This window comes from Cetorhinus maximus, chromosome 12, assembly GCF_964194155.1.
Source record: "Cetorhinus maximus chromosome 12, sCetMax3.hap1.1, whole genome shotgun sequence".
NCBI classification, from domain to species: Eukaryota; Metazoa; Chordata; class Chondrichthyes; order Lamniformes; family Cetorhinidae; genus Cetorhinus; species Cetorhinus maximus.
The window spans coordinates 15,413,909-15,432,552 of NC_135890.1; the positions used below are offsets into that span (position 1 = coordinate 15,413,909).

The 18,644-nt window shown below is 44.1% G+C and overlaps 1 protein-coding gene across 1 annotated transcript in view; it reads right to left on the reverse strand.

Moving 5' to 3' along the window:
• chchd3a (coiled-coil-helix-coiled-coil-helix domain containing 3a) overlaps positions 1-18,644 on the reverse strand; it is a 331,631-nt gene that overhangs the window by 183,081 nt on the left and 129,906 nt on the right. The window contains exon 4 of the mRNA XM_078553053.1: positions 3,745-3,889. Within this exon, the coding sequence (XP_078409179.1) occupies positions 3,745-3,889 (145 nt within the window). The remainder of the gene's footprint in view (positions 1-3,744; positions 3,890-18,644) is intronic.

Genomic DNA, 18,644 nt, shown 5'->3' on the forward strand with positions numbered 1-18,644 from the left:
TCAGATGACCAATAGCTTGGTCAAAAGGGTAGGTTTTAAGGAGTGTCTTAAAAAAGGAAAGCGAGGTCAAGAAGGACAGAGGTATAGGGAGGATATTCCAGAACTTAGGGCAGAGGCAACTGAAGGCACGGCCACCAATGATGGAGCGATTAAAATCAGGTGCTGAAGAGGCCAGGCTTCGAGCAGTACAGAGAGAAACATAGAAAAAAGGAGCAGCAGTAGGTCATTTGAACCTGATCCACGATTCAATATGATCATGGCTGATCCTCTACCTCAACACCATACTCTGGCTCTCTCTCCCCACACCCCTTGACACTTTGAGAGTCTAGAAATTTATTTCCTTATTAAATATATTCAGTGAATTGGCCCCCACAGCCTTCTGGGGTAGAGGATTCCACAGGCTCACCACCCTTTGAAAGAAGAAGTTTCTCCTCATCTCAGTCCTAAATGGCCTACCCCATATCCTGAGACTGTGGCCCTTTGTTCTAGACTCACCCACCGCAGCCAGAGGAAACATCAGCCCTGCATCCAGCCTGCCTGTCCCTGTCGGAATTTAAACACTTCAGTGAGATCCCCTTTCAGTCTTCCCAACTCCAGTGAATACAGGCCCAGTCGGCCCAATCTCTCCTCATATGACAATCCTGCCATCCCGGCAATCAGTCTGGTGAATCTTCACTGCACTCCCTCTATGGCAAGTATATCCTTTCTTGGGTAAGGAGACCAAAACTGCACACAATACTCCAGGCATGGTCTCACCAAGGCCCTGTATAGCTGCAGTAAGACATCCTTGCTCCTGCACTCCAGTCCTCTTGCAATGAAGGCCAACATACCATTTTCCTTCCTGACTGTTTGCTGCACCTGCATGCTTGCTTTAAGTGATGTACAAGGACACCCAGGTCCCTTTGTATGTCAACATTTCCCAATCTATCATCATTTAAATAATACTCTGCCATTCTTATTTTCTGACCAAAGTGGATAACTTGACACTTAACCATGTTATATTGTATCTGCCATGTATTTGCCCACTCACTCAACTTGTTTAAATCGCCTTGAAGCCTCACCACTCTCATTCCCACTAAGTTTCCTGCCGTCAACAAACTTGGAAATATTACATTTGGTTCCTTTATCGAAATCATTGATATATATAGTGAATAGCTGGAGCCCAAGCACTGGTCCCTGCAGTACCCCACTAGACACCGCCTGCCATTCTGAAAAAGACCCATTTACTCCTACTCTGTTTCTTGTCTGCTAACCAATTCTCAATCCATGCCAATATATTACCCCCAATCCCATGTGCTTTAATTTTATACACTAACTCCTTTTGTGGGACTTCGTCAAATGCTTTCAGAAAATTCAAATACACAACATCCACTGGTTCTCCCTCATCAATTTTACTTGTTACGTCCTCAAAAACTCCAGTAGGTTTGTCAACCATGATTTCCCCTTCATAAATCCATGCTGGCTTTGTCTAATCCATTGATATTTTCTAAGTATCCTGTTATCACATCCTTTAAAATACTCTAGCATTTTCCCTATTACTGATGTTAGGCTAACCAGTCTGTAATTCCCTTTTTTCCCCTGCCTCCTTTTTTAAAAGATATCTTGGAGAATGTGGAGTTGGAGGAGATTAGAGTTAGGGAGGGATGAGGCCATGGAGGAATCTGAAACCAAGGATGAGAATTTTAAAATCAAGACATGATCTGGCTGCAAGTCAATGTAGGTCAACGAGCGCAGAGCGATAGGGAAACTGGATTCGGTGCAAGTTGAAACAAGGTGGCAGTATTTTGGATTGCCTCATCTGCAACCTCTTCAATGCACTTTCATTACCATTCCCCTGGTCAAGGACAGTTATTCACAAATGCTTTAAGAAAGTCTTCCCTCTTTTCCATCCACTCTAAAGGCAATGACTCACCTACAATGTAGTTCTCCACATGTCTGCAATTACCTAGCAGTTTTTGTGAAGTCATTTCAGGACACCTGGGCTGTAAGCTTTCACAGGCTATTCAGCTGTGAGAGTCATCAGAGCAAAGGCTCTTCCTCTTCTCACCTGATGTCCACATCCACACGATTTGTATTAACAGCCACACCATGGGGACACAATGTGAGCAGCTTATTTAATGATGGAGGTATCATAATTGAAACTGATCTTGAGCTTCCCTCAGATCCTTTGTGTTTGACTCTCAACTGCCCTGCAAAGTGACCTGGCAAGCCACTTGGTTGTACAAAGCCACAACAAAAAAGTTGAAAAGGAATAAAGCCAGGTGGACAACCCGGCATCGACCTAGGTACTGGAAATGGCAACAGTATACCCAGCTCTGTTTACCCTGCAAATCCTCCTTACTAACATCTAAGGGTTTGTCCCAAAATTGGGAGAGTTGTCCCAAAAGCTAGTCAAGCAAAAGCCTGAAATAATCATACTCACCAAATCATACCTTACAGACAATACTTCAGACACCATCACTGTCCTAGGGTATGTCCTGTTCCACCGACAGGCCAGACCCACCAGAAGTGGCAACACAGCAACATACAGACAAGAGGGAATTTCCCTGGGAATCTTCAACATTGACTCCCATGAAGTCTCATGGCATTAGGTCAAACACAGGCAAAGAAAACTCCTGTTGATTACCATGTACTGCCCACTGTCCCTCAGCTGATTAATCAGCACTACTCCATGTTGAACGCCACTTGGAAGAAGCACTGAGGGCAAGAGGAGCACATAATGTAATCTGGGTGAGGAACTTCAATGCTCATCACCAACAATAGCTTGGTAGGACCACAGATGACCAAGTCCTGAAGGAAATAGCTGCCAGACTGGGCCTACAGCAGGTGGTGAGGAAACCAACAAGAGGGAAAGACCAATTGACTTCACCAATCTACATGTCACAGGTGCATCTGTCCATGACAATATTGGTAGGAGTGACCACCGCACAATCCATGCATAGGTGAAGTCCTGTCTTCACACTAAAGATAGCGTCCCTTGTGCTGTGTAGCACTGCCACCATGCTAAATGGGCATCCATGAGGCACTGTCCACCACCAGCACAGAATCATACTTAACCACAATTTTTAAATCTATTGGCCCAGCATACCTGTCACTCTATTATTATCAAGCCAGAGGGGTTAATCCTGGTTCAGTGCGTGGAAAGCATGCCAGGAGTAGCACTAGACATTTTGAAAAAGAGATGCCAACCTGGTAAAGCTTCCACACAGGATACATGTATGCTCAACAGCAGAAGTAGCATGTGATAGACAGAACTATGCAACCCCACAACCAATAGATCATATCAAAGTCTTGCAACATCCTGTTGTGAATGGTGGAGGACAATATCATTAACATTGTTATTTCTACGCACCAAACATGCTGAAAAATGTTAGTTTCTTCTGAAGATAAAGACTTTACCAAACTGCATTCAAGCCATTTTTCAAGGTAGGAATTTGGGAAGTGCCACATGTTTGCCAACACAGACCTAACAGCAATCAGTACCATAATACATGACCAATGCCGTCAGCCACAATAAAAGGTTGAAGTATAGATCATTTCACTCGTCACTTGACTATTGGAGATTTTCTGGGGAGTCAGTGGAAAGGACTTTTTAACAAGGGGTGGCACCTATTATCTGGTGTTGCACATTATTGACATAACTAAATATTAGACTGAGTACTGACAGCAATTTTCTTCTTATCAAAGTTTAGAGTTCTAAAGCCAGAAGATACATCAGTAAGCAAAGGCTAGCAGTCTACTTACAACATGCTTGGCTTTCACTCGTTCCTCTTCAGTCAGCGCTCTCTCCCGCAATACAGCTTTTATAACACTATCACTTGCTGCATCTCGTTCGCGTTGAAGAATCTTGCTAATTTCATCATGAACGTATCGTTTATCATGTTCAAGCCTGTATTTCAAAACAAGGTAAAGAAAAATATATGGCCATTTAAAGCTACATAAATATCAAAGGCCATTGTAAGTCTTATTCTAGTATCAGCACTTGCAAAACAAATGACAGGCCTGTAACCAGGAGAAATGTTTGCAACCAGTTTCTGCCAAAGTGAACAATCCCACTTGGTCTCCTCCCGAGGTCAGCACTATCATAGGTCCCAGTATTCATTTATTCGGCACATACCAGATGATATTATTAGCTACATACAGTGGGCATAATGAAGTTTAAAGGCTCTGACAACATCCTGGCTGTAGTGCTAAAAACCTACCGAACATGTGGCTGCTAATAAACCTGTTCACGTGCAGTCATGGCATAGGTATAAAGGCACTCATCAATATCTGTTCATGGCATTTTAGGATAAGCGGTAAGTGAGGCTTTGATAGCATTACCTCGACACCAAGGAGAAATAAAAAAAAAAACTTCACCTCAATTATACACAGCAGAAATTGCTTTCTCTGCACAAAACACACTCCAAAAAAGCCAATTTCTTTTGTACTGAGATGCTGTTAATGTTACTAGTGTTGTGTGGCACTTCTGTTGTGCCAAATGGGATAGATTTCGAAGATCTAGCAACTCAAAACTGAGCATCCATGAAGCACTGTGGGCCATCAGCAGCAGCAGAATTGTATCCAACCACCATCTGTAACCTCGTGGCCTGACAAATCCTTTACTTTACCATTACCAGCAAGCTAGTGGATTGAGCCTGGCTCCTCGAAGAATGCAGGAGGGCATGCCAGGAGCAGCACCAGGCATACCTAAAAATGAGGTGTCAACCTGGTGAAGATACAACACAGGACTACGTGCATGACAATTAGCAGCAAGCGATAGGCAGAGCTAACCGATTGCATAACTAACGGATCAGATCTAAGCTCTATAGTTCTGCCACATCCAATCGTGAATGGTGGTGGACAATTAAACAACCCACTGGAGGAGGTGGCTCCACAAATATCCCCGTCCTCAAGGACGGGCGAGCCCATCACAGCAGTGTTGCAAATGCTTCAGCCTTGTCTTTTGCAATCTTCAACCAAAAGCACCGAGTGGATGATCCATCTCAGCCTCTTCCTCAGGTCTCCAGCACCACAGAAACCAGGCTTCAGCCAATTTGATTCACTCCACGTGATATCAAGAAACGGCTGAAGGCACTGGAGAGTGCAAAGGCAATGGTCCTGACAACATTCCAGCGACAGTACTGAACAATTGTGCTCCAGAACTTACCGCACCATTAGCCAAGCTGTTCTAGTACAGCTACAACACTTGCATCTACTGGTAATGTGGAAAATTGCCCAGGTATGTCCTGCCCACAAAAAGCAGGACAAATCCAACCTGGCCGATTATTGACCCATCAGTCTTCCCTCGATCATCAGCAAAGTGATGGAAGGGGCTGTCGACAGTGCTATCAAGTGCCACTTATTCAGAAACAGCCTGCTCACTGATGCTCAGTTTGGGTTCCATCAGGGTCACTCTAACCCCTGACCTCATTTGCCTTAGTTCAAACATGGACAAAAGAGCTGAACTCCAGAGGTGAAATGACAGCAACTGCCCTTGGCATCAAGGCAGCATTTGACCAAGTGTGGCACCAAGGATCCCTAGCAAAATTGGAGTCAATGGGAATTGGGGGAATCCTGCTTGGAGTTATGCCTAGCACAAAGGAAGATGCTTGTGATTGTTGGAGGTCAATCATCTCAGCCCCAGGATATCACTGCAGGAACTCCTCAGGGTAGTGTACTTGGCCCAACCATCTTCAGCTGCTTCATTAATGATGTTCCTTCCATTATAAGATCAGAAATGGGGGTGCTCATTGATGGTTGCATAATGTTCAGCACCATTCCTGATTCCTCAGATATTGAAGCAGTCCGTGCCCATATGCACAGCATGACTTTGACAACAGTCAGGCTCGGGCTGACAAGGGTCAAGTAACCTTCACGCCACACAAGTGCCAGGCAATGACCATCTCCACAAGAGAGAATCCAACCATCTACCCTTGACATTCAATGGCATTACCATTGTTAAATCCCCCACTATCAATATCCTGAGGGTTACCATTAACCAGAAACTGAACTGGACTAGCCATATAAATACAGTGGCTACAAGAGCAGGTCAGAGGCTGGGGATTCTGTGGCGAGACACTTATCTCCTGACTCTCCACAGCCTGCGCCAACATTTACAAGGCAGAAGTTAGGAGTGTGATGGAATATACTCCACTTGCCTGGATGAGTGCAGCCCCAACAACACAAGCAGCTTGACACCATCCAGGACAAGGCAGCTCCCTTGATTGACACCACGTCCAACACTTCCAACAATTCACCCCTTCCACCACCCACGCACTGTGGCAGCAGTGTGTCCAATATTCAAGATGTACTGCAGCAACTCACCAAGGCTCCTTGGATAGCGCCTTCCAAACCTGTAACCTCTATCACCTAGAAGGACAAGGGCAACATGTATGGGAACACCATCTGCAAGTTCCCCTTCAAGTCACACACCATCTTCACTTGGAACTATATCGCCGCTCCTGTGTCAAAATCATTGAACTCCCTCCCAAACAGCACTGTGGGTGTACCTACACCACTTAGACTGCAGCAGTTCAAGAAGGCAGCACATCACTACCTTCTCAAGGGCAATTAGGGATGGGCAATAAAAATGCTGGCCTAGCCTGCGACGCCAACGTCCGATAAAAGAATGAAGAAAGTGGATCTAATGCTATTATTTCATGTAGCCACCATTTCACTTCATTAATAACCTTGTGGCAATTCTGAAACTGGAGCATCTGCACTATAATAGTTAATTTGCTGGCTTTGAACAAAGAAATCAAACTGTGCAGTCAAACCTGAGGAGAAAAAGCATTTGTATCTCAGTGGAACATTCGCTAAAAAGGAAACAGTGCCTGTTCCACTCCCCAGGGATTAAATAAATATTGAAACTGCCCTCAATGCTCTTGGGCAAGAGATATTGGTGTTGAGGAGAATTCATCTGAGAAAAAAAATTCAGACAGGATTCCACCTAACATGTCCTCTAATTTATTTTAGGAGTGTGTGACCAATTAGTTTAATTATGCGAGGCTTTAATTTTTTTTGGATGGCGTACAGGTGCAGTTACTTAAGGTTGACTTGAATGCAACCTGCATGGCAACTTTTGGGTTGCTTAGGGGGAATGCGGGTTCAAAGTAGCAATCTCGTATATTGTGATCCATCTGTTTGTGAACATGAATTGGTGACCAGGTTGGGCATCCCTCAAGACTGAACATCTGACCTGTGCTGGATTCACATTTCAACAAAATAGGCTTGTTGCTAGATGGAACTTTTCATAAGATTTAGGACCAGCGGAGGTTGTCCAAGCACATGGATTCCTGCCTGCTTGATTCAGTTAATTACAATCTTGTCCGAGTAAAAAGTTTGAATAGTCAAAGCCCATCTCAGCGCCTAAGCATCTGAAACAGACTGACATTGTTTGGATAAGACTTTAAAGAAAGGTCCCATCTGCTCACTCGGGTGGATACTGAAGATCTCATGGCACTATGTGGAGGGAAGCATAGTATGTTAACCAATGTAGCCATTTACCAACAGATGATCAATTAATTGCTCATTCATTTCATTTGCTATGAATGGGGATTTGCTGCCCTAATGGGAAATTTTAATCTGTGCTTTTTTGAAGGACAGTGGTGATACATGCTATTTTCCATATTTGAAATATTCATGAATAGGAACTATTGTCATTGAATTCAGAAAGATTGAAAAGGTTAAATAAGATAAAGCGAAATGGAGGAATGAAAAACAAAGTGAAACAAAGCAACTGTCAAGTCATTTTACAAGCTCATTTATGACTCATTGGAGAAATGTGCCAAATGATGTGTTACTGATCCATTCAGAACCATAGGTCATGAATTGGCAAATTTTGACCAGTGTTAATAAGCTCTTCGCATGAAGAGCTAATATAACATCGTGAAAGCAAAGACACAGATATTATTCAATAAATAGCTAGGCTCTGGAATGGACCATAGGCCTTTTTTTTGCATGGATAAGCTCGAATGGGCAGAATGGTCTTCCTCACCCATATTATTTCAAGGTTCCTTCTCTGACTACTGTCAAGTAAATAAGCATTAGAAAGATAACTGTGGACCGTGACTGAAGATAGTAGTATGAAGCCGATAACTTCCTGAGTAGAATAGTGCCCTGGCTAATACTCTTTCCACAGTGATGATCACTAAAGCAGACAAAGTGATTCATTTTATTGTAGCCTTGTGGGATTGTGGTTTATGTAACAAAAATGCTGCATTGTTTACCAATATACCAACAAATATGCCTTCAAGATACTTTGTGCAAAGTGGTTTGAATGCTTTTGTTGTGGTGTGATAACATCTGTAATAATTCAAGGTTAATGCACTAGAAAAATGCAAGTCTGTTCATATACTCAAAAAGACAATTCTGGCAAATATTTTTTTGCCACCATCTGGTGGAACTGAAGGCATTTTAAAATTTGGTAATTGTTTGGATAACAGAAGAGCAATTACCATGCATAATCCCCTTCTTTAGATTGCTAAAACTGGTGAGTTGTTGGATCTGACATGCTCTTTCTACCCATCATATGTTCTTTATGTCAAGGGTTTTACGCTGTACCATTGCTTTCAAACGTCTGTCAGACTGCTGCATTCCTCTTGAGGTTTGGTGAAGTTTCTAGTCTGAGAAAGCTTTGTGATTACATTGGAATAAGTCTTGTATCTCTTGGTTGTTTTCGTTAAGCCAGTCAAAAAGTTTCCTGGTAGGTAGGCCAAGGACCTCCTTGCAGATGCTTGCTCTGGTTGACTTTGGAGTTGACCAGTCATTGTGCGCACACTATAGTGCCTGGTGACTGGAAGTTGAGAGGTTGGCAATGAGGTGGCTAACTGAGAAAGAGCACCTTAGTGGGATCTTTGAGGCAATGTTTATTTTCTTGCGGCATTGCTTCTATCGCCTCTGCTGTTTGGGGGCCAAGCTGATGGAGATGGGAGATTAGATAAGGTGATGATGAGTCCAGCAGTCATCAATTCCTTAAATGGCACGGGTTATGTCGTTATGTCGACATGTAGTTCTTGCTTGAACAATGCTAGAGTCAAGCAGTGTTCGAACCATGGATGTTGCTGTGAAGTTTTGTGCTTGTCTTGCTGGTGGAACTGGGTGTTGGTTACGAGAATGTCATGTTCTCGACGCTTCATCAAGAGGTGGACTCTGTTGGTGTTTGTTTTCCCTACTCCTTCCTTCCAAACAATATCTTTCCAAAGATTTGCACCTTTCCTGGCTCTGGCGTTGCAATCACCAAAGAGGATCAGTTTGTCACCCACTGGTACTCAGGCTAGGGGTTGCTTAAGGTCAGTGTGCGGTCCATCCTTGGCCTCCTCTGTTGCCTCAAGTGTAGGAGCGTACGTGTTGATGACAGGGGCATGTCAATTCCTTGTTAGGATGAACCAGGCAGTCATGAGGAGCTCGCTTATCCCAAAAAGGGTGTTGCTGAGGCACTAGGCAAGTTCAGTTTTGATGGTGAAGCCCACCCCAGGGGGGTGTCGTTTCTCTTGTGGAAAGCTCTTCCAGGAAAAGGTATTTCTGCCACCTTGCTCGTTCAGTTGGCATTCTCCTGCACAGTATGTCTCACTTAGAGAGCAACATCGTTGTCGAGATGCCTGAGTTCCCGAGTTATGATGGCAGCGCAGCGCTCAAGCCTGTCGCTGTTAGGGTTGCCCATGAAGGTCTTGGTGTTCCAGTCCCAAATTTCATTTTGATGAGAGAAAAATGCCTATGCATGTTTTTCTTTTAAAGATGGAGTGGTTGGTGTATGTCTTGACAGAACGGAATTTGGTCCAATAGCCAGGGTGTTCTAAGACAATTTTAGGCCAGGTTCTGCTGTGAAACACTGGCATGGTCCCTGTACGATCATACGCAGGTGCATATCCCCCCCACTGCAAAGAGGGCCCACTGCAGCACAGTTCCTCGCAAACACAATTCACATCACTCCTGTGCTCCAGGTAACTGGGCTCCTGTCTCCGACCCTTGCTGCTGTCCAGCCTCAGCTGGAAAATGAAGTAGCTTCAATCAGATGACTGGCCTTCCCAACCACTGCTGTGTATAACGAGTCACATTTTAACAGGCATCAAGAACTAAGGATAAATTTATAATTTACTGTCTTGAAAGGAAGAGGCCATCGTAAACACAACTCCACTCGAGCAGTCCTCATAGTGGTCCTCTATTATTAAAGTGCTGTCATGACAGCAAGATTCTTCTCTTACTTGTATAACATTGTGCAGCATACAGAATTCCCCAATTGTTACTTTAATATAAACCACATGGATCTGCTTGTCTGACATTCAAAGCTGTACTTCCTTTGGAAGAGATACACAGAAAGCAACAGGCGGAAGCATGAGGTAACCAAATATGTTTGATGGTCCAACTGCAAACAGAAGTTTAACAACCTCATAGATTTTTTTTTAAGTTGGAAGGTGTATATTTCATATTTCATGCACTGATGCACCAATGTCCTTGGCCACTGGATAATCCAGCAGCAAGTGTCTTCTTGTTGTCCAGTGATAAAAGGAAACCTCAAAATAATGCCTCCAAAACAATTCTTAGTTGTTAGCAGGCAAGGGAAAACATCCATATGGAAACTGCTCTTTCAATGTATGTATCAAATAATCAACTAGTGTTAGAATTTGGGAAGTGGAGAAGTGCTCCCAGTATTAAAAGTGTCTTGCAACAGCCCCAAGTTCTCTTTTAGGTAAAAGTGGCAGTTGGTTTAATTTGCCTAACCAGGAGTCAACCAAACCTGTAGACTAGATCAGAGTGGTGCTGATGAATATTATACGAATGAATCATGAATCAAATATAAACTATTAAATGGACGGGATAGCAGATTTTGATAAATTTATCCTATTGCCATAGAACCACTAAGTATTAGAAGATTCAGGCATATCAAGTCCAAATGATTTGGAGTCTCTCTTGTCTGTGGACCTTCCCTCACCATTCCACATTGAAAAGAACATAAATTACAAACTCTAATCACCTAAATCAGATATAAAGTTAAACATGAGTTCAGTACTTGAAGACAAGGCAGAATATGTATTTTGACAAAGGCACTGTAACAAAAGCCTCTTTTTATCTTTCAAGGCGTCGACAGACATGCTCCATATTTCTAGCATTTGTTTTAGTATTTTGGATGTCTACTATTCATGGCTGTTCTTGCCACATCAGTAAACACTCATCAGCCTCAAATACTTCAAATTTGCATTAACAAACTAGTTTGCCACCCACAACACTTAACTCTTCAGTAAATTTGTGCTGTATCACTACTTGGGATATAAACCTTTATTGGCCAGGCAGTCTTTTATCCTAATCTGAAGGCACCAAACTGGCAATATTCACCACAGCCACTTATTCACCATGTTCTGGATAGAGAATAGTTGTGGCAGTTTCAGAAATATTTATGTATACAACTGAAAAATAAATACGTTATAAGATAGGTGTGTTTAAATTTATAATTTACTGGTATTAATTCAATGATTGTCTTCCCTCTATAGCCTTCAGCATCTTTCCCCTGTGCAGCATCTGTGGAGTTTAACATTCATCTGATAATGCCATCCAGCAACCCATGCAAACAGATTTCTAATGGAGAATTACTGACTGCAACATCCTTACCCCACAATATTCGATCCTCAGACATATTTACATTCAAAGAGTGTCAATGATGACAGACACTGGGGCCCCACAGGTCTTTGAAGATACGACCCCAGCAAATACTCTGGCAACCTGTTCCCCAGTGACTTATCAGAAGTCACCCTATTTCAAGATTGCTAGTGAATGCTAGTGAACTTTCAGATTGTTCTGTAGTTTGCTTTCAACATCAGCACTGATCTGGGAGACACACCTGATCGTAGTGTGGCGTGAAATTGGAATTTGTGTTATTAGTCGCTGAAGTTTTGTGTTATTTGGATCTAAAACTGCAACAACATAAGCAATATTCTTCTGAACAAATTCTCCATCAGAGTATCGATGTTTAGCACGAGCAATACTCCACAATATAACAAAACTAGCTTTGGTCATTGTGTTAGCTTCGTTAATGAGCGATGAAAGTAGTGTCTGTTGGCTATTTAGGGATGATTTTAACACGGTTAACCTGTTTTTCCAGAATTCTGATTTAGGAGGATACTCAGACGGAAAATTTTTGTGGTTTCGTAGTGGTGTTTCAAGTTACTGGCTTTGTAGAGAATGAGTGATGCATTGTAGATAAGGTACATAGGTTTTCTGCCTTTAAGGGTGAATGCAAAACTTTCCTTCCATTCTGGTTGTTCTGTTTTCACCTTCATGCTTACATTTCTTACAACTTGGCAATGTCATTTTCATTCACAAAGTTTACACAGGAGACTGTTTTCTCCTTTTCTTAAATCAACTGGGGACCTGCTCCTATCCCTTGCCTCCTCGCCTTGCCTCTGGGATACTTCTTGGGGCCTCGTCCTTGTCCCCCTCTCCAGGGCAGTTCTGGACTATGGCACTCTGGACCCGGTCACCTGACCTTGGTTTTCATGCCCTTCTTTTTTCCCTAGGCGCAGGCACATGGGGCCGGTCGAGGGCCTGAAGAATGAAAAGTTGCTTAAGTGCACATGTGCAACCCCTTACTGGCCTGTACATATGGGGGAAGTCCGAAGACTCTCAGGACTTGCAGTTCCTGACCACTGTTCCCGATCAGCAGGTAAGTTTGGGTTTCGTTACAAAGTTTATATTAAATTGAGACGTTCAGCCAATAGTTTTTCACGAGCCACATTAAGTGTCAAAGAGCTGCATGCGGCTCGTGGGCTGTGGTTTGGCCATGCCTGTGATGGTGTACTGTCCACTTTTACAGGTTCTAAAATTTACATAGTTTTATTTTCAAATTGGGGCCATAAAATGGTTTGATTTTTGTAGATACACTTGATTGAGAGAAAATGGTGCCATGAAGGGTCATGTAATCTTTAAGGTCATAAATAGAGACAGCCATGCATTCGTCAGTGTCTCAGCTATCTCTTGCTATCCTGCTTTAAAACTGTGGGTAAATGTTATGCCATTGCAAACATATTTTATGGAGAACTTCTCTACATGAAGCCATATCGTTCTGATTCACTAAAGTCCTTCATGTGGAAAAAGGATTGTGGATCGTATTGCTCAGGTATGGTGAACTCGAATAGAGCACCATCATTGCCAATGAGCGATTTCTACACAAAACTTTGAACAAGCATAAACAAAATAACAATGCCTTTCTCATTCATTGTAACATGGGTAATTCAGTAGGCTATATCTTGAGCACAAACCTCAGCATTTTATGTCCAAATGCATAAGTTTTTCATAGGTTCACAGGTCACATTACATTCCACCAAAGAAGTTAAAGCAAAGGTTCACAATCCAGCATTGATCCTTGGAGGACAGCTGTTCTGAACTTCCAAATGAACAAGGGTAATGGTGTGGTACATATACTAGTGAACTGTCAGCACCTTCCGCCAGGTGCCTGCTTGACTCAGTGGGAGGAATCTTGCCTCTGCAGGGAGTTGTGGATTCAACCTGTATTTCAGAGAATTAGCACATAATTTAAGCTGACACCTCAGTTCAGTGCTGAGGGAGTGCTGCACTCATATGTATGTATTTTTCTAAAGAAGAGATTAAACTAAGGCCCTGTCCATTCAGGTGGATGTTGAAGACCCCAAGGTACAATGCAAGAAAAGGAGTGCTTCTGGTGGTCTGGACAACATTTATCCTGCAATCAACACCAACAGACAGACTCCATCCCATTCTCTCAGTTCCTTCGCCTCTGTCGCATCTGTTCTGATGATGCCACTTTCCAAAACAGTTCCTCTGACATGTCTTCCCTCTTTCTTAACCGAGGTTTTCCACCCACAATGGTTGACAGGACCCTCAATCGTGTCCGGCCAATCTCCCGCGCATCCGCCCTCACATCTTCCTCTCCCTCCCAGAACCATGATAGGGTCCCCCTTGTCCTCACTTATCACCCCACCAGCCTCCGCATTCAAAGGCTCATCCTCCGCCATTTCTGCCAACTCCAGCATGATGCCACCACCAAGCACATCTTCCCTTCACTCCCTGTTGGCATTCCATAGGGATCGTTCCCTCCGCAACACCCTGGTCCACTCCTCCATCACCCCCTACAGCTCAAACCACTCCCATGGCACCTTCCCGTGCAACTGCAGAAAGTGCACCACCTGCCCCTTTACTTCCCCCCTCCTCACCGTCCAAGGGCCCAAACACTCCTTTCAAGTGAAGCAGCACTTTATTTGCACTTCCCTCAATTTAGCCTGCTGCACTCGCTGCTCCCAATGCGGTCTCCTCTACATTGGAGAGACCAAACGCAGACTGGGTGACCGCAAGCATGACCCAGACCTCCCTGTCGCTTGCCATTTAAACACTCCACCCTGCTCTCATGCCCACATGTCCGTCCTTGGCCTGCTGCAATGTTCCAGTGAAGTTCAATGCAAACTGGAGGGACAGCACCTCATCTTCTGACTAGGCACTTTACAGCTTTCCGGACTTAACATTGAGTTCAACAACTTCAGATCATGAACTCCCTCCTCCATCCCCACCCCCTTTTTTCTAATAATTGTTATATATTTTAAAAATATATTTTTCTTTTCCCACCTATTTCTATTATTTTTATTAAATTTATTTCCATCCATTGTTTTATCTCCACCTTTTAGCCTATTTTGGTTCCTTCCCCCACCCCACCCCCACTAGGGCCATCTGTCACTTGCTCACCCTGCTTTCTACCCTTAATGTCACCATAAGCACATCCTTTAGCTAATATCACCACCGTCAACACCCCTTTGTTCTTTTGTCTATGATATCTTTGGCAATCTCTCCTTTGCCTCCACCTATCACTGGCCCTCTATCCAGCTCCACCTGTCCCACCCCTCCTTAAATAGCTTATATTTCACTACATTTCTATTTCTCTTTAATTCTGATGAAGAGTCATACGGACTCAAAACATTAACTCTGTCTTTCTCTCCATAGATGCTGTCAGACCTGCTGAGTTTTTCCAACTATTTTTGTTTTTGTTACAGATTATCTGGCCACCTACCCTCCTGCTGTCTGTCGGACCTTGGAGCATGTAAATTCACTGCAGCATTTTCTGCATTACAACCGTGATTACGCTTATCTAGTTGTCTGTAAACGGCTTTGGAAATATTCTGAAGATGTGAAATGTGCTATCTAGGTTTTACACAATTGTCCTGTCGTTGGACTGGATGTCCCACGTCTTGGGCTGTTCGAGGCTGGGATTCTGTCTTTCCTGTATTTAAGATGTTGGAGCTTTGTGCATGTGCACCTTTGCAAACTTACCACACTCTCCTCTTCAATCTTCTCTCCAACAGCCTGAAATGCTCTTGCAGCCACCCACCCCGCCGCCCTGGCAGAATCCCCACACCCTTATGGTTTTGTGCTGATGCCAAAGCGTCCTTAAATTTTTCATTGGGAGCTGGTCGCCCTGAATGCTATATAAATTTAAGTACTTTCTTTACTTCTAAATATTTTGTGTAGATTATTCCACTGTTATATCAGCAGCTCTATGTAACTAAGGTATGCCTAAATTGAGAACAAACTGTTGTAACACATTTAAGTGCTCTCTGTGATGCAGCCATCAAATACATTATGTAATATGAATGGATGTGTAATGCTTTTGGGTCCCATTTTAATATTTTATTGGCAGTTCAGTGTCTCTCAGAAGTGATGCTCAGGGTTTTTGTTTTGTTCTTAAATCACAGGAAGATACATTGGATCTTGTTGTATCAAGTAGCCCACATAAAATCATTCTTTCCTTATAAATAAGTAAACCTCCACAGGCTTTTTACGGTGTTTCTCAATTGGCATTGAGGCTTCAATGAGTGAGGTTTGGTGATTTTTAAAATTCATTCAAGGGATATGGGCTTCACTAGCTAGGCCAGCATTTATTGCCCATCCCTAATTGCTCTTGAGAAGGTGGTGGTGAGCTGCCTTCTTGAACCGCTGCAGTCCATGTGGTGTAGGTACAGTGTTGTTCAGGAGGGAGTTCTAGGATTTTGACCCAGCAACAGTGAAGGAACAGCGATATATTTCCAAGTCAGGATGGTGAGTGCCTTGGAGGGGAACTTCCAAGTGGTGGCGCTCCCATGTATCCGCTGCTCTTGTCCTTCTAGGTGGTAGTAGCTATGAGTTTGGAAGGTGATGTCTAAGGAGCCTTGGTGAGTTCCTCAAGTGCATCTTGTAGATGGTACACTCTGCTGCAACTGTGCGTCAGTGGTGGAAGAAATGAAAGTTTGTGGATGGGGTGCCAATCAAGCGGACTTCTTTGTCCTGGATGGTGTCAAGCTGCCTGAGTCTTGTTAGAGCTGCACATATCTAGGGAAGGGGAAAGTATGCCATCACACTCCTGACTTGTACCTTGTAAATGGTGGATAGGCTCTGGGGAGTCAGGAGGTGAGTTACTCGTCTCAGGATTCCTAGCCTCTGACCTGCTCTTGTAACAGTATTTATATGGCTTGTCCAATTTCTGATCAATGGCAATGCAACAGGATGTTGATAGTGGGGGATTCAGTGATAGTGATGCCATTGAATGTCAAGGGACGATGCTTAGATTCTCTCTTGTTGGATATGGTCATTGCCTGGCACTTGTGTGATGTGAATGTTACTTGCCACTTGTCAGCCCAAGCTTGGATATTGTCCAAGTCTTGCTGCATTTGGACATGAATTACTTCAGTATCTGAGGCGTTGCCAATGGTGAACATTGTGCAATCATCAGCAAACAAACCCATTGCTGACCTTATGATGTAAGCAAGGTCATTGATGAAGTAGCTGAAGATGTCTGGGCCTAGGACACTACCCTGAGTGATGTCCTGGAACTGAGATGATTGACCTCCAACAACCACAGCCATTTTCCTTTGTGCTAGGTATGACTCCAACCACTGAAGAGTTTTAACCCCCACCCCCAATCGATTCCCATTGACTCCAGTTTTGTTCGGGGTCCTTGATGCCAGACTTGGTCACATGCTGCCTTGACATCAAGAGCAGTCACTCTCACCTCACCTATGGAGTTCAGCTGTTTTGTCCATGTTTGAACCAAGGCTGTAATGAGGTCAGGAGTTGAGTGGCCTTGGCGGAACTCAAACTGAGGATCAGTGAGCAGGTTACTGCTAAGCAAGTGCTACTTGATAGCTCTGTTGAAGACCCCTTCCATCACTTTATTGATGATGGAGAGTAGACTGATGGGGTGGGGTAATTTGACGGGTCGGACTTGTGCTCCTTTTTGTGTACAGGACATACCTGGGCAATTTTCCACATAGCCGGGTAGATGCCAGTGTTGTAGGTTTTCTGGAATAGCTTGGCTAATGGCTTGGCAAGTTCTGGAGCACAAGTCTCAGTACTATTGCCAGAACACTGTCATGGCCCATAGCCTTTGCAGTATCCAGTGCCTTCAGCCGTTTCTTGATATCACGTGGAGTGAATCGAATTGGCTGAAGACCGGCATTTGTGGCGCTGGGGGCCTCTGAAGGAGGCCGAGATGGATCATCCACTCAGCACTTCTGGCTGAGGTTTGCAGCAAGTGCTTCAGCCTTATCTTTTGCACTGATGTCCTGGGCTCCTCAATCATTGGGGATGGAAATATCTGTGGAGCCTCCTCCTCCAGTGAGTTGGTTAATTGTTCACCACCATTCACAGCTGGATGTGACAGGACTGCACAGCTTAGATCTGATCCGTTATTTGTGAAATCGCTTAGCTCTGTCTATCACTTGCTGCTTATGCTGTTAACATGCAAGCAGTCCTGTGTTGTAGCTTCACCAGGTTGACACCTCATTGTTAGGTATGCCTGGAGCTGCTCCTGGCATGCCCTCCTGCACTCTTCATTGAACCAGGGTTGATCCCCTAGCTTGGTGATAATGGTAGAGTGGGGGTATATGCTGGGCCATAAGATTACAGATTGTGGTCGAGTACAACTCTGCTGCTGCTGTTGGCCCACAGCGCCTCATGGATGCCGTCTTGAGTTCCTAGATCTGTTTGAAATCTATCCATTTACCACGGTGGTAGTGCCACACAACACGATAGAGGGCATCCTCAGCGTGAACATGGGACTTTGTTTCCACAAGGACTGTGCAGTGTTCACTCCTACTGATACTGTCATGGCCAGATGCATCTGCGGCAGGCAGGCGTCTAAGGATGAGCTCAAGTTTGTTTTCCCTCTTGTTGGTTCCTTCACCACCTGCTGCAGACCCAGTCTAGCAGCTATGTCCTTTAGGACACGACCAGCTCGATCAGTAGTGGAGCTACCGAGTTACTCTTGGTGATGGACATTGAAGTCCCCCAATTAGAGTACATTCGGTGCCCTTGTCGCCCTCAGTGCTTCCTGCCAGTGGTGTTCAACATGGAGGAGCACTGATTCATCAGCTGATTGCGGTGTGGTACGTGGTAATCAGCAGTAAGTTTCCTTGCCGCTGTTTGACCTGCTGCCATGAGACTTCATGAGGTCCGGGGTCAGTGTTGAGAGCTACTCTGGCAACTCACTCCTGACTGTATACCACACTGCCGTCACACCTGCTGGTGGGACACGACATACCCAGGGATGGTGGTGGCGGTGCCTGGGACATTTTCTGTAAGGTATGATTCCATGAGTATGACTATGTCAGACTAGTCTGTGAGACAGCTCTTCCAATTTTGGCACAAGCACCCAGATACTAATAAGGAGGACT